General features: G+C 43.6%; 1 protein-coding gene across 2 annotated transcripts in view; it reads right to left on the reverse strand.

The window, feature by feature from the left end:
• Nucleotides 1-26,174, reverse strand: part of NETO1 (neuropilin and tolloid like 1) — a 69,968-nt gene that overhangs the window by 17,138 nt on the left and 26,656 nt on the right. The window contains exons 5-6 of one of the 2 annotated variants that reach the window (XM_054583895.1): nucleotides 6,477-6,518; nucleotides 6,233-6,360 (exon numbers count right to left, since the gene is read on the reverse strand). In XM_054583895.1, the coding sequence (XP_054439870.1) occupies nucleotides 6,233-6,360; nucleotides 6,477-6,518 (170 nt within the window). Of the gene's footprint in view, nucleotides 1-6,232; nucleotides 6,397-6,476; nucleotides 6,519-26,174 lie in introns of both variants that reach the window. The other variant, XM_054583894.1, reaches the window with a different exon arrangement.

Here is a 26,174-nt window from a genome sequence, read left to right on the forward strand (position 1 = left end):
GCCACGCTGCCTCACACTGCTTTCACGGGCCACAGCTAAGATTTGACTGCGCTCCGATGCGCTCTAAAAATGCAATTCATTCAACCAAGGATAAGTTGAGAAAGAAGCCACCTGTCCATGTTCCCACTACTTCAGAAATACCTAACCCATGGCGCTCTCCTTTGTCTCAAACGTGCCTCAAGGCCCTGAGGACACAGTGGAAACAGAAGGGGGTCCTGGAGGAAAAGGGGTGTCGATTAAGTCAGGGCACAAAGATGTATGTGGGCCTGCGAGCGGTGGGAACTCAGGTGCCACAAGAAGGCCATCTGGGCAGGTTCTGGAATCAAGAAGACACGCATCTCTCATACAGGTGTCTCCTAAGTGTTTCACATTTTTTAAAAACAGGAATGCCTATTGGCTATTTTCTCTTAAATGCCCTTTTATTAGTGCATCACCTATAAAGACATGAATGCAATTAAAAATCCAACTCCTTTCATCACTCTGTATTCCTTTTTTTCTTACTTTATAATCTGTGAATCTCATAAGACAAACGCTTCCCAGATCCAGTAAGCCTGCCCCTGAATTAAAAAGTATTATTATTTCAGTTAAAAGAAATTTCTCTTTTGCCCTCAATGTTCTCATTGAATGGGGCACTGATTCTCAGGAATTTCCCCCTCAGGAGACAGGTTTTCTGTCTCCACTGATACTTGTGTCATATTTCAGGCTTCCCAAATGTCGTAGGTATTTTTCCAGTTTACCCCCAAAGCCTGTCCCAGTCAAAGTTATATTAATATTTCTAAAAAACAAACCTAACAACCATACTAAAATCTTTAACTGGCTTCCAAATGGTTATAATGAAAAAAGCTTAAACACCATAAATTGATAAATTTTCCCTCCTCTTATCTTTAAACATGACACAGTTATTTTTATGTACATGAAGAAGTTCTACATGACGTAAGCATCTCCCATTCTCTAACTACCAACTTCTTATGAATGTTCAAGGTTTAGTTCAATGGTTGATTGGAAATTCTGTTTTCTTTTTTGAGTTCATTTGTTTAACACCAATCACATATTTATTGGGCACCTACATGCCAATCTTTCAAGTGCTATACATAATGATGATTAGAGAGGATTCATGACATTTTTATTACTTGCATGCCATAATTTTCAAAAAGATATATTTATAATTCTGAACTATGACATAAAAGCAAAGGACAGTATGTTGCAGAATTGTAAAGAATACTTATCATAACCATTTAAAAAAAAAGGTTCAGACAAAATAAGTCACTTTCTCAAAATGACACAGGCCGCTGAGATTGGCACTGAACTCAGATCACCCTGAAAAATCCACCCCTTAGAACCACACTGCACAGCCTCACACACGCTTATAAAAAATTCTCATGGGCTTCTATTCCATTAAGAAAGTTATAGTCTTAAAGTAAACAAGCCACAACAGAATTAATAAGGAAGCAAAGCCATCTCCCTTTACATAATGGGGCAAGGAAACAAGTTGACGGCCGAGATATAAATGAGATTCATAGAAAATAAATGTGTCCCTCTGAAATAAATGGCGGTCTTCAATTTTCTCCAAAGATACAGTGATTTTAGAGAAGGCTAACGCTATGGTTAGAAAGGCAATTTGTGAATACACCCATGTTTTCTCATTTGACAGTTCTAGAGAGTGTCCATGTTTTCCTTAAAAGGAGATGGATTTGCATCCTTAATGTGAAATGCGTGACTGGGGTCTGAGTACCTTCTACATTTAAAGGCCATTCTGATTAGACAGGATACTATTTACAAAAGAAGTGAACAAATACAGTCACTGGATTTTATTAGTCACTTCTGAAGTATTCAATTATCTTTTAACGTCTCCTTTCTTATCATTCATGGAAAGGAATGGAGCACGCCAGTGGGTATTTAGCTTTCCTGGGTGCAGGGCTGTTACCGCAAATGTCGTTAGCCAGCAAAGTGGCCAAGCTTCCCCGCGCTCACCCTGGCAGAGATCCTATAAACGCCCTGCCCGACTGTGGTTTCGGTAACATCTCAGCAGCCTGAGGAGTGTGCCCTGAGCCCACCGCCGGGCAGGACCGGGGGAGGGGGGGGCAGGGCCTCGTGGCTACGAGCTTCCTGAGGGGAGGGAGCCACGGAGAGCTCTCCAGCCTCTCTGCTGAAGAAAAGGGAAAATGGTCCCCTGAAGCCTGCGTAACTCTAGTAAAATGGCCCGATGACAATCTCCTCTCAGGGAATCATTCTGATGCGTTCTTCTTTCTAATCCATCACAAAGTTTGAGCTGACAGAATGATGGATTAAACAGGACTTGGGAAGCTTCGGAACACAGAAGCAATTTCTAGTAATATCTGTCTTCCAATCACACTAATAAGCGGAGCAGGGTCCCTTTTGCATACTCACAGCAAGTAAATCTATCTAACAATTTACTATGTAATATATTTACAGACATTTACTAGTGACCATTCAACCTGCTGTCTCCCTGCATATCACAATGAGAGAGAGAAAACAGACACTGTTTGCGGCAGTTATTTAAGACTCGCTGGGACAGTTTTCTCCAGGAGAAATACAAATTAAGTACGCCACAGTCTGAGAAACACTGTCCGTGGTCTCAAGGCGTCAGACTTCGGTAAACAGAGCCACGTTCTAAACGCCGGGGAACCCAGGACTTGCAGTGCTGCTGTCTGATTTGTGACTGGACAGGCCAGGCCTCGCCGTCTTAGGCAGGACGCCCCATGAACCTGGAAGGCAGCAGTGCCCGGAGCAAAACCAGGACAGCACCGTCTTTTCTGGAATGTTGAAAAAACACAACACCCGACAGCAAACCCTGACATAACAATATTAAAATGATTTTCTGATAAACACAGACAAGTATCAAATATTTTAAAAGTCTATCTGAGTAGCTCTCCAGAATCTGATAGTGTGCAAAACTGAGATATCATTTAAAAACAGAGTTGAACTATAACATTTTCCCTGGTAGTTATCTAGCCAGTTACATTTTTTTTTTCATTTTGTTTACTCAATTTTTTATTTTTCTTTTTCAAGATAATAAGGGCAAACTCAATCTTTAGAACCTTAAAACTTATCATTGTAATCAATTATAGTTACTACCCTTTGTCTATTGCATTAGTTTTCTCCTTGCTCTGTAACAAATTACCACAAACTGAGCAGCTTGGAACCATATCCATTTATCATCTCTGTAGGTTAGAAATACGTGTAGGCTGTTGAGGGTGTATATATGAGGCAGAAAACCTAGGTCTTTTCAGCCTCTGTTTTCTTGATGACTGTTAACCAGGGACCATTTTTAGCTCCTACAAAACAGTCTTTGTTCTTCAGATGCTCAGCTTCCCCTTTGCCCACAGCCAGAGAAAACTCTGATTTGTAGAAAGCTCATGTGATTAGATTAGGCTCACCTGGATAAACTCACTTTTAATTAACTCAGAGTGAACTGATTGGGAACCTTAATTGCATCAGCAAAATCCCTTTCGCCGGGAACTTAACATAATCAAGTGTCTGATATTTACCGTACACACAGTCCTGGGGTCTGGGCTGGGAATCGTAGGGGTCATCTCTAAGATCCTGCCTACAACAGTGAAGGTCATTATATAATTAACTTCAACACAACTTCACTTTGAAATATTGACTTATCTGTTTTTTTTTCATTTTATCCTGTTTTTATTCAAAACATTTTTGAAGTAATAACACATTCGAAATTAATTTCAAGCCTTAAGTGATGGGTAATTACTGAAAGCTAGAGTTTTATTTTCCCAAGACCTAAAGCCATTGAATTATCTCCATTTGTATGTTTTTATAAGCCTTTGGCTTATTTATTTTCCTGATATAACAAACCTGAAAATGTCCCTGATTAGTGTGGTTTTGCGACATCACTGAGTCAGGGATAAAGGTTTTGCTTTAGCATTGTCACTAACCAACCAAGTATTTGGGCAGTCCTTCATTAGAGACTCACCACGTTTCAGTCTTGAAAGGAGTTTAATATTATCTATGCCAAAAATTTACTTGGTTTTTAAAATTATTATTCAAAGTTTCTGCCAAACTCTACTTAGATTCCTCCTGCAGAATCTCATTTGATCTTTGGGCAGCTCAATTATTCAAACAAAACCCAAAAACCTTATCTATATTGAATCAAAAGCTATGTTGTTCCGGGTTCAAGCACCCAAATAAATTTTGGTGCTTAAAACTGGGCAGATCCTGCCGTACCCACTTCCTCCCCTGTCGTATCACAGCTGTTCGACTGTTTGAAGATCACTACTGTGTCCATTTCTCTAGATGGACATTGGTTTATTTCTCCATGAGATTTCACTAAATGATAGATGTTTTCCTTGGTACCAATAAATAAGCCCCACTTCGTGGAATTCCTATCCAAGTCGTTACCATGATTCGATTGCCCAACATCCGCATCTGGACCAGACCCAGAGCCAGGCAGCATGCTCTCCTTCCATCCTCCTTGCTCTCGAATCTGCATGAATACCAAAGACTTGCTCACAGGGGTGTGCTCCTACGTCCCACTGTTCACCCATCTACAGCTCCCCCATCCTGACTCCGCTCACCCGTCTGTCAAATGAGCCAATGCGTAACAGATTTTCCAAAGTGTTCCCTGACTCTGGTATTCCGTGTTCTAAAGAACTGGATTCAACACATTCTAGTTAAATGGGATCCCCTATATTACCATTCTCAAACAAAGCAGCTATCAGATATTGTATATTCTACTTGTGAGAAGGCTAAGAAGCAATATGTACTTGACTTAAATTTTACTAGAACCCAAATGAGCAACCAGTTTGCATCACCGGTTATCCTTCCCATTTTCACCGGCGGCCGGTTCACTTTCGGCGCCCGCCCTGATGGGACGTGCGCTCAGACCGTCCATTCTCCCGCGCTGCCGGCCGCGTCCTATCCCCCAACCTTTCATTTGACAGAGAAAGCCTGTCACAATCGAGCCACATTGTCCGGCCCTGCAGGTGGCTTCCCTTTCACGTCACGGCACGGCAGACTCTGCGACCGGCAGGTACGTTGGCCATTGTTTCGGGACTGTACAAAAGACGGTCTACTTGGGAGATGGAAGAAACAGGGCGTGTTTATACTCCCATAAAAACCCTTTCTGTGATAGTGATGGAGACAAAGATCCCGGCATGACAATTAGGTGGGATTCACATGTGTCCAGTGGGGAAAAAAACTTCTAAAACTCTTTCATTCACAGAGTTTAAGGAAAACAGAAAGCACTAGCCTGTTGAAAAAGAGCACAAGACAGAACAATCCAGTTCCCTTAGTACTGATGAGGTGAGTTGAGTGTTACAGTATCAATGGCCTTTAAATTTTTTTTAAGGAGGAATTACTGCCTTCCTTTGCGATGCAACTAATTTTTCAAAGATTTGTTCAGATGCACGGTGACCTGGAAGGGACAAACCTGGAACATGGGCCATGTCTCTGAATCTCTGTGCTGGAAGCTCTGCGTCTCTGTACTGGGGAAAGAGAGCCACATTTCCGAATTATATACAGACCCGAGACAAAAATATTTGTGAAGACAGACATTAACATTTCCTGAAATACCAACTCCTTCACAGGTGACTCCTACCTCCCCTCATCCCGAACACCCAGCTACCACATTCTGCTGTACCTGCCGGCGCCGTGGCTCCCCTGCCTGCCATCAGCAGCTGCCTCAGCCCCCGGAGGGCTGCCGCGCCTTCCCAGGGGTCTCTGCTTCCAGTGCTGACCCCTCTGTCCGTACTTCACAGGGAGAATGATTTCCCAGAATGCAGATCTGGCCACGTCACTGTCCTGCCACACACACGTCCACGTGCCACTAATGCTCCCCTAGGTCCTGTTGACCCCTGGCCCCCAGCCGTCACACGCGTTTGTTTCATGTGCCAGGGATGCGTGGTTTTGTAAGCCCTGCTCAGCTTATTCCCGCAACATGATTGCAGGTTAAAAAGCACAAGTGCAATTACAGTACTTAGAACCATCGCTTAGGGATAACATTTCAATGCAGTTTTCAGAGGCGTGGAATTCCAGGTGAGTCTCTTGTTCAGGGTACCCAGTGATCTTCAGCAACATCTCCGCATTATTTGTGACATGAAAGTTACACTGCACAGGAGAACACAAGGTGCATTTCAGAACCCACATAAAATGATGGCTTCTGGTGGCACTGAGCACGTCCAGCTGGCTGAAAGCTATGCATGCTGTGACACTTCCCAGGCGGGCTGCCAAGTCTGGGTGCGCCCTTTAGACTGACCTTGGATCGTGGAGGTGCCCGGATGTACCACTTGCAATCAACGGCCTCGCTAGCAGCAGCTTTGCCTTCCTTCACGATCTGTGTGGATTCCACAATTCCTTCAGGGCCGCCCATCTCAAACTCACACACTAAATGACAGAATGCCGGACAAACACAGAAAGGGGGCTTCAATAACACACCAGACGCAGATTCCACAGCAGAAAACAAAGGCCTCTGAACATGATTAAATATCTGTTTTACCAACCTGGTAATGGCTTCAAAACGCCAAGGTCCTTAAAGTCAGGATCTTAAAAATTGAGAAAAAGACAATTAATCTTATTCTGCATTTATTAGTTACAATGATGTTGAGTGAGATACCATTAAATGATTCAGGGATATGATTGAAAATCCACATTAGGGGAAATTAAATGCTTAAATAAAAACTTCCTGATAACATTAAGACAAATGTTAACTTACACAACATATTGTTATTATTGCAGTTTTTAATCCATAAAATATAAGCCGTTTTTTAAAACTGTCCGATGTCATTTTTTCCTCTCATCATCAAACATGAACCTTGCTCATTATCTCTAGCTCCATAATTGGACAACAGGGGACTTTGTAAAATATATCTATAGATAATGCAAAGTTTGGGGAAAGCGTCCATCCATTCTAGATACAACTATTTTGTCTGATTTAAAAGACTCTGTAAATTGCTGAAACGCAATTTTCAACTGAAGTATTGGAAGCACAAAGTCAAGACGTGAAACCTAAGGCTCCTCTCCCGGGCGGAGCGCGCAATCCTCTTTTTTGCGCCCCTTCCCCTTTGCAGGCCCCAGGATCTGCGCCTGCTCAGCACTGCCCCCCCCCCCCCACCCCGGCCTGGCTTCCGCCCCGGCACAGCCGGCTCGGGTACCCGCCCATCCCCTCCGCACGTACACATCGGGAGGCCTGATTTCTCGTGAGCCTCGGAACAGTCCTCGTTATCGGAAGCCACCGTGGGGTCTCTCCCTTCCATTCCCAGGACGGATTTTGAGACAGCCATGCGGCCCACGTGAATCGAGCTCAGCCCGCTGGAGGGCTCGGGTTGCGCCCCGTTTGTACTGGACCTTTTCGGGGGAGTCCCGTGCAGTGGCCTTGTGATGGTGACAGACGAACTCCAACGGCGAGCAGAGTGGGAGCCTGGGACGAGGGCGTCTTTCCCGTGTCACTGGGGCACGGTAGCGACCCGCTCTGCAGTCCGCTCCCCTTGGGGGCTTTTGGCTTTTGAGTCAACACAGGTCTTTCTAGTCTTAGTTACTTTAAATCGGATTCTCTTGTATTTATGGGCGGAGGCTGCAAAGGTTTTCATTTATCTTGGAGGCACACGGTGTCCAACTTAAGAGCTGATTCTGAAATTTAACTTGATTTTACTACTGTAATATTAGTTATAAATTTAAAATCCTATGACGTTAGAAATACAGGGCGGGGCCAAAAGGAGGCTTAGAGTTGTCAGTACGTGGACACAGAGTTCATTCTTGCGTTATTGACTAATTCTTGTATTACTTTCCATACAAACAACCGTGGACCTACTTTGGCCCCAGCCGGTATTTTTTAAAGCCCTGCTCAGCCGTGGTCTAGGACTGAAATACGAGAGGGTGGGGCTCCTTCTGGAGGGAACGAGTTCTGGAGATTAAGACTCTGGGTGCGTGTACGTCTGCGTGCACGTAAGAGTGCTTCCTCGCCGGTCCGCGGGCTCGCGCGCGCCCAGCGCGTGACGCAGGCTGGTGGTGCTCGCCCTGGGCTGTTGCTCGTGTCTGTTAAACGCTAACATGTGCCACCTGTGGAGACAGGCAGGCCTGGGCCAGCCACCAATTTACTGGCATCACCTCCTGTTCAGATTCAGTTTATTATGGGGCATTATTAGAAAGCATTAGTACATTTTGCATGAAGATACAAACTCCTTTGCAGAGCCCCTTTTAAAATAGTTCTTTTATCTCTTTGCAGGGGGGGGAAAATAAATGCCTATATGCAATTTCCATGAAAGAAGCACAAATAAGGGCAACAGAGTTAGTTAGGATTAGGGTACCCCCAATAGGGTTCCCCGTCCCCCCATCATGTAAAGCAATAGACAGTTGGTTATTCTTTCAAGAAATGTATATTTAATGCCTAGTGTATGTAAGAAAAAAGACATGTTTTATATAGAATCACTCAGATTGGTTGGCACCACTAGGCAGTTTTGTTGATATTGAGGAGCTTCCTTATTTTCACATCCACCATGCCCACCTCAGTTATCCAGGGTCTTTATCATTCATTATAACCTCTTGACTATTTTGAATAATGCTTAATAATAGTCATTACTATTGGCCACTATCTCCTTTTTGATGAGGATGTCTCAGCCTTGCATGGCTGTCTTGTGATTGCTGTGGAAACGTAGCTGGTGTTCTCCTTTCTAGCTGAAGGTGGACATGCGTCATTTTTACAACTCACGCCAGACAAGATAGAGAGACAGGCCGGTTTTGGTCATCAGAAATTTATTTTTGTCTTTGTATTGATGGTGAGAGCACTGAGGGTTTAGAAAAAAATTTGAGAAAAGAATGTTTCTGCAATTCCATTTGAATTAGCCGCCAGTCATACAACCATTGCCAAATAGATGGTCGGTACGGCAAGCAGAAACACACCAAAATAAACACCGTGATTTTTAAAAGCAGCCTACACTGAATTTACAAATACTAAGATCGCATTGTTGCCCCAGGTTGTTGAAGGTCAATGGCAAATTATTAGGCAGAAGCACAGTGAAGTTGATGGAGTAAGTTGTCTTCTGTTCCCGAAACCCCCTCCTCAAATCTACTCCACGAAGCAACCTGGACACAGTTTGAAAAGTCTCAATCTAATCATGATACTCACCCGGCTTTCCACTGCCTTTCCAATAAGACCGTGACTCTTCCATGGACTGCGGCCCCACACGCCCCCTGCCGCTCACCTCTGCTCTCTCCCCCCCCAGACTCATCGGCCCCTTGCCTTTCTGCAGCATTGCAGGCTGTTTCCACTCTCAGCACTTGGAACTGAAACTCTTTACTATCTGCAATAGCGCTCTGCCAGGTCTTTGCCTCGCTGGATCTTTCTCATTCTTCAGCTCTTAGATCAAATACTATGTTCCCCAAAACGTCTTCCTGGATGACCCTCTCTACAGTGGTAGTGTTTCTGTGATCACAGCTGACGATTATTTTGCTGTTCGTGTACATTTTGATTGACTGTATCCTCCCACTAGACTAAAAGACTCACTTCCTCCACCACCATTACACTGCCCGTGTCTAAAGTTGGCGAAAAGGATGAAACTGAGCACTTGCAAAGAGGTCTCTTACTTCTGGGAAAGAGAAATCTATCTACTCCAGACAAAATGGGAAAGTAGAGAAATAAAAAATGACAAATGCTCCCATTCCTTCAGCTCTATAGATGTGCATAATTTGCCTTACTGTGATTTAGGCAGAAAAAAATTTTTTCTGTTAATTTTATTGTGACAGTTTGATGGCAACATTTTGAGACAAATATTGAAAAGTATTGAATGTTTTAAATGTAGACATAATTAACCCTTTAAAAGCTCAACATCCTGTGTTGCTTCTCCAGCCAATATGAGAAGTCCCCATTAAGATGCTTCTGCAGTTTTTTCACTGCCAGTTTGAAACTGTAACAAATTTTTACAAGAGGTCATTATATCTGTGTTTGAAAAGTTCAGTTCTTTTTCCTTAATGATTGATCTCAAAATGAGGCTACCTCTGAACTAGAGTGAGTGCAATAACACCATTCCAAGATGTTGTGTTGCATAACACACATTAAGTTAAATGTTAACTTCCATAAAGCCTGGGGAAGAAGAGATTTTATTATACTTTTGTTTCTTATTTAGAATTTTGTCATTTTCTTTGGAGTAGCTTCTTCACTTCCATGAGTCAGAGAACTCTGCTATGCCAATTTCTTTTCAGCATCTTTAGATGTTAAACAGCGCAGTTGGCTTAAGAAAGCAAGTCTTCCAATTTTCCTTTCAAAAGTCTGCAATGCATCTTTAAACATAAAAAATACATATATAATCTTTCATTTGTTTTATAGTGAAGTAGTAAATGTCACTATAATGATTGTATAAGTATATAATAACATGTTCTATAATTATATAAAATAGTTATTCTACACAATTTTTTTTTTAATTTAGGGAGTTCTTTTCTGGAAAAAGATAATATTGCAAAACAAAACAAAAATGAATAAAGAAAAGCTTAAAATTGTTCGTTGCACCTCTCAAAGTAAAAATGACAGAGTCACTGAGACATCCTACAGAGCAAGTTAGTGAGCTGCATTGGGTGGAGAAGCCTGCAGTTACTCAGGAAACGAAGCAGGCAGTGCATCATAATAAACTGAGAAAACAGCCACCATCGCTCCATGGCTCCCGGATGAAGGGTCGGTAAAAAATAAAAACTCAGGGCATTGCTGCTGTGTCACCTTACAGTAGCGCTGTGACTTTCAGTCTTAGGTGAACAAGAAGACAGAGTTAATGCCTTGCCTGCAGAACTTTACTCCTGTCTGACAGATGGACAGATGGACAGGCACAGCTGAGCCAGCCGATCTTGCTTGAAGTCATCTGGTTTCAGCGCAGAGCAATCACCAAAGGCTTCTTTTACGTGAATGGTTGGCAGCAAATGCGAGCAGCGATGGGATATTCAAATCACGGGGCCACCGGAATCTTACGACTTGTACAAGAACATGTGTGCTGTGTGCTGACGGCGCGGAGTCAGTGGGGAATGAAACTGCTGACGCCTTCGCAGGCTCCGAGGCCACAGTGCAAACCTTTGCTGCTGGCATTCCCCACGCTCCTCGCCCCGTGCGCTGGTGGGGGGGCCGCATTTTACTTCAGAGGCTCCTTGATGAAGCCCTAAAAAGTACTCTTCTTTTAAAATTTAAAATTTTGAGAGCATGCCTTTGCTTCAGGCCGACATAGTTAATCTGTTGACGTTTGAGGGAGACAATCGACAATTGTCAGGGCAAATGATCGGATTTGCACTTCCGGCCAAGGGAAAGGTGTCCGTCACTGAGCCCTTGACAGCCGCTCAGTCCTTCAGAATTTTTAAGGGTGACTGTTGCTACGAACAAATACGATTTTTGATCTTAAATAATGAAATGTGTCAACACTTGGAAGATATGTATAACAGGGATTCAATAACTGTCAGGTAATAATATATGATATTAAACCACGGCAGAGGGTAAAAGAGGATTCTAGGAGCAAAACATACTGATGGATGTTAATGTAACAGAAAATAAAAATTCATTGCTATAGTTTCACATTCTTCATTGCAACTAACCTTTAAGAAACCATCGGTTTTTGAGATTTGAAGTAGTATCCAGCTGATAAGGCTACAAAATACTTTTTTCTTTTTCAACTACATCTGTTTGTAAGGCTGAATTTTTTTCACATACTTTCTCCAGAAAGACACACTGCAACAGATTCAATGTGGAAGCAGATGTGAGATTCTAGTTGCCTTCTAATAAGCCAGGCATTAAGTAGACTTGCAGAAATGTGAAACAATGTAGTTATCTAGTTATTATTTTAACATTAATTAATATTTTAATATTAATCGGTGTTTTTAAAATATGATTTTTGTATTAACACATAATTGGTGTATTGGTGTATTTTTTCTACATATTAATAGATCTTTAAATTTTTATCAATGTAAATGTATAATATGGTAAATATTGAATGATACAGCTACATAAACCAAAAATACTTTGAGGTCTCTAGTATTTTTTAAAATAGGATAAGTTTTTAAAAAGATTTTATTTACTTATCTTTAGAGAGGGGAAGGGAGGGAGAAAGAGAGAGAGAGAGAAACATCAGTTGTGGTTGCCTCTTGTGCGCCCCCTACTGGGAATCTGGCCCACAACCCAGGCCTGTGCCCTGATCGGGAATCAAACCGATGACCCTTTGGTTTGAGCCCAACATTCAATCCACTGAGCCACACCAGCCTGGGCAGGATAAAAATGTTTAAACCCAAATATTTCAGAATTTCTGCCCTAACCAACTCCATCTTGGTATTTAGATAAATACCTTCTCTCAACAAAACTCTGTTACAATTTCTTAACTCAGTATTGTGCAATGCCATTATTTAATACCCCACAGAAATTTCCACAGTGCTAACTGTCTACAGATGGACTTGCAGTAAATCACTGCCTACCTGATATGACTGTGACTGAATCTAATCAGAGGCATCTTCATTTTACAAATGAGCAAAATGGGGATTCAACAACTTAAGAAAAAAATGCAACTTGTTTTAACCTATAACCTAAGTAGCTTAATAGCTATCTCTGTGTGTCAAACCAGTACATGTTTCTGAAACATTATTTGTTTAGCTATCCTGAGGACAGTGTTGGCTTATGCTTTTACAGTGCAAGGGGCCACTGTGCCCCAGTATTCAGTGATATTCTCAGAACAGTGCTGTCCGGGGAGAGGTAATTACCTGACTTGGCCATGTAATTCTTCTTTATAAAACCCTCCGATAATGGAAATCAACTTCGATCCTTTGATAATGTTTGCCATGCACAACTTAACTACCTGACAGCTAGTCTTAGAAAAAGTTAATCAATATTTTCCTCAAATTTTTCACACTCACACGTCTCAAATTATGTCATGAGCTGCATAACATCCCTACGTCTCATCTCTAGTGACTGAAAGCCCTGCAGCGTCTGTGGGGATATCTTTGTGAATGAAGTCCTTGCATCGGCGCTAACTGCCCACCCCAATTTCCATCCTTCACCTCCCTGCAGCTCCTCGTGCTGTTGACCCCTCACTTCCTACTCAGGATTGAAAAGCATCATGTTTGTCTTTTTTTGAAATCAGTTGCCTGAATTTCAATTTTAAAATATAAAGGCAAGCACCATGAAAAAGCCTTCAAGTTACAGCTAAATAAAGGTATTGCAGACACAATGAAGCTGGATTAGCTGTGCAAATGTAGCTTCACATCAAGATTCTTTGTGCTTCCTGAACTGGATGAGCTGCACCCCTTCTAAAGAGAGTTGGGCTGGCCTTTAATTGGCAACGTTGAGAGTGTTCTCTGTGGGTGGCCTTGGCAGACACCCGAGTGGATGTGCCAGGCACTAGCTCTGCAAGAAGGCCCCCGAAGCCACCATGGGACTGGAGAAAATGCGCGTGTGAAATGCCAGGTGCTGCCCCGCCAACAGGTCAGCACGAAGGCCCACACGAGGCCCATCTTGACGAATCCTGGAGAAACCCATGGAATGAACGATCATCACTTCTTAGCATTCTCTTTTAGCAAGTCACCTCGGCCTGTTTTACATATAGGGGCATTAATATTTACAGCACAACTTTCAAAATCCTCTCACGTCCATTCGATGCATCTCTCCGGTCCCCCGGTACTCACGCCCCAATACTGCAGTGATTCAGAAGTATAAGCGGCGTCTGAAGAACGAGAGCTCCGCGTGAGAATTCCGTGATCACAGTCGGGTCCCAGTTTTGAATCACATGTTAAGGAGCTCCTCAAACCCCTCCTCCCCGAGAAAGGATTCTTTTTCAACAAGTGTAACGTCCCTCCTGGTGAACTGGGGAGAAGGCTAGACGTGGGGGCTCCAGGCAGAGCTAGACTGCTAGGGTCCACGTGGACCCCAAATCTGCCACCTGAGGATTGTAAGAATCAAGTCTGTTTCTAGCCTATCTCAAATACAAGTCAAAATGTTCACTAAAATGTGTTTGAGGATTTTTAGTAGTGTTATACTGACATTTCTTTCCACTGGCTTTTAAAAATATTTGTGTAATTGTAAAAATCGTGTCGCATTATGAAAGCATTGAATAATTCACTTCTCTGAGGCTGCAGTTGAAGACTGAGCTGTTTATTAGGCATTTGCTAAATCTGGACTCTCTTTGCTTAGGTGTGTATCATTCATGTATAACAGCACCTACAGTTATTTCATCAAGAAGTCTAAAAATAATCCAACTTTTCCCCAAAGTACTGGTCTAAAGCAGTATAACTCAATATCACAATTTTTGGGTCAGAAGGGGAAAGTTAGGTCTCTCTTGCTTAGTCAGAGAGTAGGACTGATGAGACCCCATCAGTTATATTCCCTTAGACTTTTCATTTCTATCATTTGTTAGCCTTCTGATTACCTGAGCTGAACACTTCAAAATCACAATGAACTTGACTTCTTCACATTTTTCTTTCATCAAAAACACATGAGTTTTCAATTATTTTTTGTAAAATATCTCGCTACTGCCCTCCCTTTCCACTCTACTGTGGGCTTTAGTCCCAGCCTCATCGCCGTAGAACATCAGAATCTAGGCAGCCTCTTTGTCCTTCCTTCCTCCAGTGCTTCGCATATAATTTGTGAGCTAAGTTGACCTAAAAGGCTTGTGGCCAACACCAACTGCCAACCCCGGGAGTGAGTGAGGGCGTTGGACCATCCCTGTACTCGTCAGCACGTGTTCTGTCTTCCAAAAATACCATGAGACATAGGTTGTGTTTTAACCCAACATATATCAAAAGATTGTTGATGGCCACAAACCTACACACAGAGACTGAATTTGCCTCTAAGATGGTCTTCAGTGTTCTGCTTCCTAAAAACTGTGCCCAGGTGTCACTGCCATGTGACCCTGTGACTCACTTCCAACAAGAGTGACTCACTTCCAGCAGAAGTGACAGGATTAGGATTTCTTACAGAGACAGTGACTTCAGCACTTGCGCGCGCGCGCTCTCTCTCTCTCTCTCTCTCTCTCTCATTTTTTCTAAGGGAAATCAGCTCTCATACTACAAACCACCCAATAGAGAAAGCCGGGAAATGTTGGCAGGGCCCAACAGCCAGGGAGGGCTGAGCCACGTCGGGGGCACAGTGAGTGAGCCAGGGAGCAGCCTCGCCTCGCTGAGCCCTGCGACGCCCGCATCGATCTGGCTCCCTGAGCTATTGAATGTTTTTTTAAGTCTTAAATAACACTAGTCCATGGTTATAATACTCTAAGAAAACCTTGTACTTTTTGACTCTTAGTAGTCATTATTAATCAAAAATATTGTATAATGATTAAAAAATGGAACTAAAAGAATACCTGGACATTTAGCAATAATTGTTTGGAAATTAGCAGGAATAGTACATAAAATGAAATTGACCATGCCTTTTATTCACCTTTTTCAAAGTCACATTTTAAGTTGATTTTACAGAGAGAGAGAGAGGAGGGGAAAGAGAGAGAAACATCGATCGTTGTTCCACTTATTTATGCATCTATTGGTTGCTTCTTATATTGCCCCGACCAGAGATTGAACCCGCAACCCCAGCTCACCAAGCGATGCTCCCACCACCCAGCCAGGGTGCCAGTGGTTCACTTTTATGGACTCCTAAAGGAAATACAATTTTCAAGTGGAAATATAGAATTCTCTCAAGCACTTGCCTCCTACAATTTTAAGATATTGAAAAAATATTATTGACAACATCCTATACAATGGACTCGCCTCTGGCCGCATGTTTCTCCATATTTAAGAAACCACTAGGAGGCACAAAGAACACTTGGGACCTTCTGTACTGGAGGGTCGAGTCCATGGGCCGCACCAGCACGGCGGGGGAGAGCGGGAAGCTGCTCATGGACTTCTGCCGCCAAGCGAAGACTCGCGACTTCATTTTCAGAGCCGAACACCCCTCTCTAATGCCCCTTCTTTGGAAAACAAGACTTCCTTCATCCTAGCATATTCAGATGTTAAAGTTAAACATGCGGCATTTTTTATTCCAGAGGAGCCATTGTCTGTTGGGATGTTCTGATCGGCGTGATGATTAAACACTTGATGTGACACTATTATTTATATTATGAGAGTTCCTTGGGAGAAATTATACCATAAAATATCACACTAATTATAGTTTATAAAAAGATTTTCTTGTTTATCTATTAGTCAAATAAAGCAAACAAGCAATACATTTCTGAAACACTCATGAGAGTCATTGCAATTTTGTTATATGTATAATTTTCCAATATCAATGGCACAAAAATTAAAAATTAGCTTAAATATAAAAATACGAGTGCAGAAATGTGTGTGTGCACATACATTGTATTCTTAAGACACACGGACATGCCTCTATGATAAATCCTATTTTTCCACTGACTTTGATGGAAATGTTGATAAACTCCATAGAGCTGTCTGTCCTTTTTATTTATTTTCCATTGACTTGTAAAGCCCTGATGAATCTAAATAACTGCTTCATTTTCTCCCTCCTCCCTCTCACCTGTTTTTCTCCTTCCTTTCTCTTTTTCTCTGTGTCTCTGAACTCCCTTTCTAGTTGGTGGTGAGAATTGTTCTGGAGCACACAGACGCGAGGCGAAGGCACAGGGTCCAGCTCAGCGGGACTCCCGGTAAACTGCGCCGCAGGAAAACTGCCACATTTCGTCCCGATGACGTACCTCTACTTACAACAAACCTCACTTTATTTATATGTTTGGTATCGCTGGCTTGACAGAAACTGATGAACTTCTGAAGGGCTATGTAAATGCCAAGGTTTTGAGAACTGATTAACGTTTTTCAACTGAGTAATGCTATGTTTTCAAAAATGTTCAACATCAATATTGGGTTTATTTTAAAATGAGATAGATTCATAGCATTCCTAAGTTTTTCCTTGTAATAAAGCCTTTAATTAAACTTAAGAATGCCAACACTAAAATATACAATTAAACCTGGATTTAAAGGAACTCACTTAAAATATTTAAAACATCAGGGCATAATATAGTCACAATTTCATTTGTTAATTTACATGTGCAACTGCCATTAAAATTTCCTCATGAGAGATGCAACCAAAATAATATTAAGCATAAAAAGCAACGTTAAATGTAGAGAAATTTCTAAATATAATATGCTGAAAGTGAAAATGTATAATTCTTTAAAAATATAAAAATTAATTTTGAATTATATTTACTATGAAACAGACTGTAATTTCATGATGTTAAATTTAAATATATCAAGACCTGTTTCTCTTAGGTTATTTTAGTTAAAGAAACCGTTCGCAGTCTCTATTTTAAGCCTTATTCTGTTGGTGAGAAACGCAAAACGTAAAACCTCACACATGCAGATGTCACTATTCCGGCCCGGCCCTCGAAAGATGAAAAGGTTTCTGTTTTTGCTTTCATACTACCAGAAAGTGAAGGCTGTGTTTCACATTAAAGCTCTGTAAGTGGGAAAAGACAGAATTTATAAGGCACCTTAGAGATGCCTCTTGAAATGTGGGTACTTCATGAATGTTCATTTAATTTATATACAGAACATGAGAGAAGAATAAATGATTTTTACTTTTCATGTTCCAGGAAAGGCCAAGAGTACACGTGTGAGGATTAAATTTTATAAGCTCCCGTTTGTAAAATCTCAGCTCCCTGCCATGTACCTCTGTGTGGAGCAATGAAGGGAGAGATCAGCAGGCCTGAGAACCCTGTGCTTGGAAAGCGAATCGCGGGCCTCGCGGCCTGCGTGCCCTGCAGCCGCCTCCGGGAACCGCCCGCCAGAGCTCTGGTCCCCTGCGCCCCAGCGCACCGGCGGGCCTCCGGCTGGTTCTGTGTGTTCAAGACTTCTGGCCTCCGCGCTGCAGCTCGGAAAACTTCACACGTGGCGCGATGGTTGATGGGTCAGCATGACTGGGCCGTGGGGTGCCCAGAGGGTCGGCCAAACACCGCACTAGACGCATCCCTGCGGGTGCGTCTGCAGGACCTTGATCTTTGGATCCTAAAGAGAGTCAGGAGGATGCCCCCGCCCACCCGGGAGCGGTGGTCCTTATCAGTGGGTGGGCCGAAGACCGGAAGGGAACAAGCTGGGGAGCTGCGACCTGGGCCTTTTCCTGCCGTGGGACTTGGACTGAAAGGCTGGCTCCCCCTGGAGCCTGCCCGCCTCCGACTGTCGCCACGCCGGCCGCCGGCTCTCTGGGTGCTCATGCCTTTGCATTGGGGCGGGGACCACACTGCCAGCTCTCGCGGGTCTCCCATGGGAACATGCGATCCTGGGAGCCAGTCCCCGACCACAAATCTCCTATATACGCACACGGAGTTGATTCTGATCCTCTGAAGAACCCTGACTACTGGGGACCACACGAGGCCCTTTATGACCTGCTCCTGTCTCTCCTTCTCGCCCATCTCCTGCCCAGAGAACAGCCCCAAGTGCCCGGGAAGCAGTTCGCCCGGCCCAACACGCTGCAGCTTCTCGATCCCTGAGCTCCAGGTTTGTCCCCTGCAGCCGAGTCTTCTGAGCCCTATTCTGCCTTTCTCTTTCGAGAATAAACAAAAACATGGGAATCGACCCCAGAGGAACCCTGCTCTGTGCAGTGAGCCTTGACGACATGTCGGGCCCTGGGCAGAGACTTCGCCATTGGTGGTCTCATTGATCCTCAAAATAATCCTTAACTCAGAGGGTGGTTATCATTTTAAAGTTGAAGAAAGCAAGCGTGGGGTGACCGAGAACAATGATAAAGGAAGGTCATAGGGGACACAGAGGGGAAAGCTGGCATTTCACACAGGTACAGTTGTCCCCCCTTATGCACAGGGACACGTTCCAAGACCCATGGAGGATGCCTGAAACCAAGGAATGCCCCGAACCCGATACACACTGTGTTTTTCCCTCTGCATGCACACTTACGATAGAGTTTAATTTATAGATTAGGTACAATACCAGGGAAACAACAGTAACTAATAATAAAATAGAACGATTCTAGTAATAAAATAAGAGTTACTCAAACTCACGCCCAGCGACACCAAAACCCTGATCTGATCACCTAGATGGCCAGGGGGTGATCAGGGCCCCAGTCTCGCAGAGCTGTCAGGGCAGGGAGGCCGAAGAGCAGAGAAATGGCTGCTCACGAGGCGCGCAGGTGCGCCGGGCCAGGGGCCTGACCCCGTGGGCTCCCAGTGCCAGGAAGCTGCAGACTGTCCCGAGTGTCACGTCCGTGAGGGAACACAGGACACAGCCCAGGTCACCGGAAGTGGTATAGATAACAAATGGGGTCCGGGCACTACTGTCCTTGTGTCCTCTGGCAGGACTTGGGAATGGGAAGAGAGCAGGAGTCATTTGCAGAGAAGGCATCGAATGGAACCAAGTTGAATCTTTTGAGTATGACTTAAAAGAAGAGAAATGTACTGGGTTAAATGAAGTTGTCTATTGCCAAGTAAAACTATGAGCTGAGAGTCAAAAAAGTTATTTTAGTTGTGAAAACAACATTTTTCTGACTTTTGTGCCTCTCGTAGCTGTGAAATAAATAATAATTGTGCTACTATTATCAGAATGATACGGATTGTCGTGTGAATAAAAGTTGAAGACTCAACGCCTGGCAAACACTGGAAGCTTTTTATGAATTATTAAATTTGCATTGAGAATCAGATTTCTAGAAAAACAAGGATAATGAAAGCAGCAGTAGCAGTAAATTCTCCAACCCCCCCTCCATCCCTCAAAAAATAAAAAAAGATATTCAAAAGCATGCCCACCGAGGTGAGCCCACTGATGTGTGCTCGGGGGCTGCTACCCCCCGCGGCAGAGCTGAGCTCATGCCACAGAGACAGCGCAGCCCCCAAATATCTGCTCTCTGACTCAAGAGCTGCTTGGCAACGGGAGGACTGATCGAAAAGAAGAACCCGTGGACAGTTACGCAGAGGGCTGGCTTTGACTCTGTTATTAAAAGACCATTCTGGCCTCTTGGTGGGACATAATTGTTGGAAACAAAGTCTTGACTTTATGACACAGTTTTATGTCTACAGTGTTTTGTGTCCAGTAATGCTTACTCATCCAAAACTCTGCACGGCTTCGATGCACACTTTGAAAGCAGGTAGAGTTCCATGGGTTGTTTTAATTTCAGTAACTACAGTTCTCAAAAGTCCTACCATTTAGTGGGTACTCGTGAAATGATTGTTAAAGAAAGAATACACTCAAATCATGTCCTGGGATTTGGCAGAAAGTAACGTTATTTCAAATTATATTTTCATGGCATTCTGCTACTAATATGTTTTCCTTCTCATAAAATTTTTGTGAGCCTCCATCCTAGAATTACAATCTCCGATTGGCTGTATTGTCACCTGGCTCTGTTTACTTGGTATGGATGGATGGGGTGTCCCTTTTGGACAGTAATAAATGCTCCGGGAAAGGCTCACACAGTCCATGACCACAGGCTGTGCCCCTTCTGTGCTGACGGGGCCTGGGCAGGAGTGACCTGTCCCGGCCGGGACAGAGATGTATGGAATCTGGGGCAAGCAGGCGGGCCCAGGGCAGGGGGGTGTGGTGGGCAGGAGCGCAGGAACTCGGTCAGACTGTCTGAACGACGGGCGCGCTGGGAGGGAGGGTTCTCGCACGTGCAATTCCTGCAGCTGCAGTTCTGTGGGCTCCCGAGCTTGGGAAGAGCACGGGGGAGCCAGGCCTTGGATCTTTCCAGCATCCAACTTTGGGGGGTGCCGGAGAGGCATCGCGCAGCTGTAGTTCTGCGCTACTGGCAGAGATAAAACCAAGGACTTCAAGCCGTCTTGGGAGGAACGCTCCCAAAAATGAGCAGACAAAAGGCAAGAGATTGAAAGAGCCAGCGAAGCGCTGACAGACAGGAGAGGGAGTCCCCCCACCCCGCTCCCCCGCGACAAGCCAGCAAGAGCGCCGCACCGCGGACCCTGGAGTTTGGGATCATCAACCAGGGACTCAGCGTTCTGCAGGGATGCGTACGATGTTTCAAAAAGAGGCATTTACAAAAATAAATGAGCAATAGGAAAGTATGAGAATCAAAGAAATTAAAATGGATTTTCTATACATAAATTTGGTAAAGGACAGAATTGAAAATGGACAATATTTACATAAATGATAGCCACACATTTTTCAGAACTGATGACAATATGAAGCCACCAATCTAGAAAGTATAGCATCTTCCACCAAAAGTTCCATGGCAATGGGATTGTCAAACACAGAAGATAAAGATAAAACCTTGAAGGGCCAGCAAAAAAGGCCATGTCAATGAAAGAAAATGACAGCATGATTGTAGATAGTTCAGTGGCACAAACACAAGCCAACAGTCACATAATTTCTGCTAAGACCTGGGAGAAAACGCCTGCCAACCTAAAACTGTCAGTCAGGAAAGGGATCTTGCAAGGATGAAGGGGAGATGAAACCACTCAGAGAGCACGTCAACACTGAGGAATTTTACCTGCAAGAGGCCCGTTCTAAAGGAAAATATGGGGATGTAGTCCTAAAAGAAAATGGCCCAAGAACAGTCTCGAACGCAGGAAAGATCCATGAACAAATGAAGTAGTGACAGGAGACGTTCGCATTTCCGATCACGATACAGCTTAAATTGGAAGCGCATACATGCATATATATTTCATTTAGAAATTGCAAACCACAATCATTGTAAAGAAACTGGGTCAAAGAAGACATTTTAAAAGATTTAGGACTGAATGGTTGTGAGAGGCAATAGGTAAGACCTAAACAGGAGGAGAGTTGCACCATGTTCTTGAAATGCAAACTCACCATGTCGGAAATGGTAGCTGCCCTCATGGGTTCAGCCCTCAGGCCAATCGCAGTCTCAGGAATGATTTCCCTTCACGGGACAGGACGAGCTGATCTGGCCCGCGCACGTGTGCGTGCGTGCGTGTGTGTGTGTGTGTGTGTGTAAGAATCGAGGGCCAAAAATATCCAAAACACGCCAACCAGTTATTAAATCTTAGTACACCATTTTTCCCTTTTGTCATTAATTAATTTTCACAGACCTAACACATTCCCAACATGCCTGATGTAAAATTTAAATGTATGTTTTAACACCTAGCTTCTACTTTGGCTGTTTAAATAGAGCTCCATTTGTTTTATCCTAGCACACGCTCACTTTTTGGAACACAAGCAAATAATTTTCTCCTTTGCCAAAGAGGAGACTGAAAAATAAATGGAATAATAAGGACCGAAGAGGAAGCGCAGGGAAGGAACAGCGTTGGGCCGGCACCTGCCTAGGTCCCAGGCGGTCGGCCGTGGGAGGCATCCCGGCGCTTGCCGTTCGGTTCGATTGCATCCCAGGGGCGCTAAAGACAGCATGGCCCTGTGCAGGGATGACCAAAGTCTCACTCCGGGTTGGCACTAAGTTGCCTTGCTCTACGTTTGACCCCGGCAAGTGAAGATACTTCGGAATATATTTGGGGTGTATCCATAGGGGGAAAAATAAGCCTGACTCCAAGGAAAGTGACTTCTGGTTGCACCAAGAGAGACGCGTGATTTGGCAGCGACCAGAGTGCCCGCCTCAGAGACTGCGCCCATCCGGTCCCCAGGTGGACGCACGGGGCGGAAACCCAGTCCTTGAAAGGTGGATTGCTATCTCCTCCCGTCCTGGGGGGGGGGGGGGGCGGGGGGGGCGGGGCACCGCCAGGCGAGAGGAAGCAGCCTCCGAGGAGGCGGGACCAGCAGCGCTATTGGGAGGGGGGTCGGTCTGAGAGAGCGGAAACAGGGCAGCCACATGGATACTTTTCTGCACGTTGAGCATCCCGGGCAGCGTTCGCACGCCGGGGCTGGGTGGGCAGGAAGGTGGGAACTTCTACCACCATCAGCGGCTCTGCCTGTGTCCAGAAAACCACTGTGCTCTCCTCGTTACTGGGCACCAGAAGGGACGGGGACTTCTGAACAAGGATCCCAAGTGAGAAGTAGAAAAATGACAAAAATAGCAAAGGTCCTAGGAGCTGAGGGCCCGTGTGCATTTCCCCACGAGTAGATACAATAAAGAAGATGGCCCACATTTTCCAGGGACAGACTTCAGGATGGGTGGGGAGGAGGCAAGATTATATCAACAACGTTGAAAACTCTCCCTTGACTCTGCACTGCCCCTCAAATTCCTCCTTTGCTCTTTCTTCGTCCCTCATATTATTTGTTTCACAGACAAGGTTCCGGAAAGGCTGTTCTGCACTTCGAGGCTCCAGCTGCTCGAATTCAGCCACTGCTTTGTTCCCTGCAGGCAGACTATGAGCAGGGGCTGACTTTTATTTATGTGCTACCTTTAGTGCGTAGCACATAAATAAATGAATAACTGACGGAGGAGCTTGGTGATACTGTTCCAAGGCCTCCTGGCTGGGCACTGTGTTTAGTCTTAAGTTTTAATGCAATGTCAAATATTTTGTAACTTTTAGAAAATTACATTAAAATGTAGCTCCTAAAATGTATTTTAAAAATTATTTTACAATACCCTAGAAATCTCAGTGTGACCCAAAATATATCTCGGAAGAACATTATTGTTTGCAATTGCTGAGAAGTCTCAGGTTTGAAACTAGAGTCATTTGTATCAATCTCTTAAAGATCAAAGTTATTTCAGGACAATATAAATACTTCAGGTTTTATTTACTTACCTTTATTCTTCAGGAAGCGCCACTTCTAAATTATATTGCAAAAAAAAATTAAGAAATAGCCAGGTAGCCTTCTCTGGGCTCCCAGTAACCTATTCACCTCAATAAGCAGACCTCATAACTCTCTCTTGAGCTCCTGTGTAACACCTGGCAGTTGAGATTTCTAAGTCTTGTTACATCCTCTTCTGGCTTCTTAGCAACACCTGAGGGCTTGATATGTGACTAGACTAGCCTGATGCATTCTGCCGGCTGTTCTCACTTACACAGCCTGGTAGTGATGCACAGGCTAAAGGCTGGTTTATTACAATTCAATTTTCTATTTAAAAATTTAGAGTTTGGAAGTTATATACTTAGTTTTACTAATATAGCAGTGTAATAAAAAGCTATTTTCTCTGTTGTCGTATTTTTACTAACAGGTGATACTATTTCATTCTATTTTTTATGTGTAATTTATAATGCTGGTAACCCAAAACAAGTAAAATGAGCAAAAATTAGAAATGCTTTTGGATAGTCTGAATATTATCTAATGGAGACAAATGTTACTAATTGAAAGATTTTTTAAAAAATTATTCTGCTTTATTTTCTCTGATCATCAGCCTATGATCATTCTGACTCTGTTGATTCTTCCAGACCCACAGTGGACACTGTGTACGGTACAGTCTCAGATCAAGGGAGTGAAGCTGGTCTCAGAATGTTTAGCACCTGAACAAGAAACCCTACAAAATAAAATGCAACACTAATAACTGCTGTTGCATATGGGGTATAGGCTATAGGAATTCCAAGCAAAGAAATTTTCACGAAGGAAGATTTGAGAAAGAACCATTTTACGACTGAAGTAGAACATTTTCTCTCAACAAGAGAGGATGTAGGGAGAGCTGCACTTCTGAGGATTAATGATGAGAAATTGGACAAAATTATGGCAAAGAGGTAAAGAGCTTTTCAGAGGAAAAAAGTTTATTTTATCACTTTCCTCCCTTCATTTTGCCTCTTTGAAGGCTGTGTCAACCACGAGTCAATTTTGATGTATAAAATTGGGAGGAAAAAAGAAGGCAAAACAATTATTTAATGGGATAATCAGTTCAATCAAAACAAGGAATTTGCAGGTTGCATTTAGTTCATGGCTAAAAGTGCCTGCTAGAAGAGATTTTCTGCCTTAGAGACAGCTCTCCCCACGCTTGCTGCTCACATGTTTACTGAAGGCTCAGGTATTGAATATTGACCTTGAACCTAGAGAAGAATAATGATGTACCCCCCATGTTCCATGTCTAACATTTTAAATTGTCACAGTAACCCAATGAGTTGGATACCGTTGTCCCCACTTTCTAGGCATGTGTTCTGAAGGTCACCAAAGGCCACATGAGGACAAAGTGATGGAGCGGGTTTGTGGCCCGACTCTTTGAGGTCAGATACACTCCTCTGAGCTACAGGTTTTGCCAGAGCAACATCTTTAGAATGCCAGCTGGAAGGATCTGAGTATCTGCAACTTCATGCCTCATCTTTAGCATTTAATTCTAACTGTGTCCACATAAATACAGTCTATGCTAGATAATGTAGTACAGAAAAAAATATTGGAGTCCAAGCTCCAATTTCATTTTTAAGTTATATGTTGACCAACTACTCCATACATTCATTTCTTTAGGAGCGACATAGAAGTAATAAAATAATTTAGTTTTCAATTTCATAACATTATTTTCAGATCAGAATGAAGTTGGAGCTACAGAAAATTGGTATCTTGAAATTCATTAATTTACATATCTACGGTTGGTCCTGAAATTATCTCCACACTTTTTCATTGATCGGAGAAATAAAATGCTATCTTGCATTTTTTACCAGTAATTATTTGGGGGAAAGTGTGATAAATATATGGTAATCCCCAGGCGATAAAAAGGTATAGAAATGATGCAACGCACAATATTCTGGGTGGGGATGGGGTGAAGCTACCACTAATATTAGAAGAGAAAGATATGATACCAGAGTGGAGGCACGCAGAAGAAGTACCTCGCAGCGGAGGGTCGTCTTCATCTCAGTTTTAAGCTGGGAGTTGGGATTTGCTAAGCGGAAGAACTTTCTAGATGGAAGAAACAGCATTTTCAGTGGCACAACCGGTGGCATAGTGGGCGTTGTTCGTCTGGGTCCTGATACTTGAGATCAAAGTTCCAGGCACGGGAGCAGCCAGACATGAACCTGGAGAAGGGAGACCCCCACACGCTCTGCATGTCCCGCCACAGGTCTCAGATTCTATTCTGGAAGCAAGGGGCCGCCGCTAAAGGGGATTACCGAGGCCCACGCCACGATCGGGCGAGGATGTTAGGAAGCCCGCGCTGGTAGATACCTGGCGATCACGGCAGGGCGGCCTGAAGTAGGTCCGCAAGTTAAAAACCTGTGCTAGTAAGTCAGGTGAGAAATTCAGAGTTAGTGCTGATGTGGAAGGTTAAGGCAAAGATTCAAGAAATCATTGAAAGTGTTTCTGAAGGACGCAGGGGCTCAGTGAGAGAGAAGGGTGACGATTGTCGCACAGCTCGTTGCTTGGGGGACCAAGGACTGGCGGTGCCAATGCCCCAGATACGAAATACAGAGGGAAGGCATAATTTTGTGGGAAGGAAATACTGATGTTTCTTGCTCTTGAGGAGGAAATGGGACTTGCAA

Source organism: Pteronotus mesoamericanus, unplaced genomic scaffold, assembly GCF_021234165.1.
Source record: "Pteronotus mesoamericanus isolate MK-2021 breed Mesoamerican mustached bat unplaced genomic scaffold, CSHL_Meso_final contig_74, whole genome shotgun sequence".
NCBI lineage: Eukaryota > Metazoa > Chordata > Mammalia > Chiroptera > Mormoopidae > Pteronotus > Pteronotus mesoamericanus.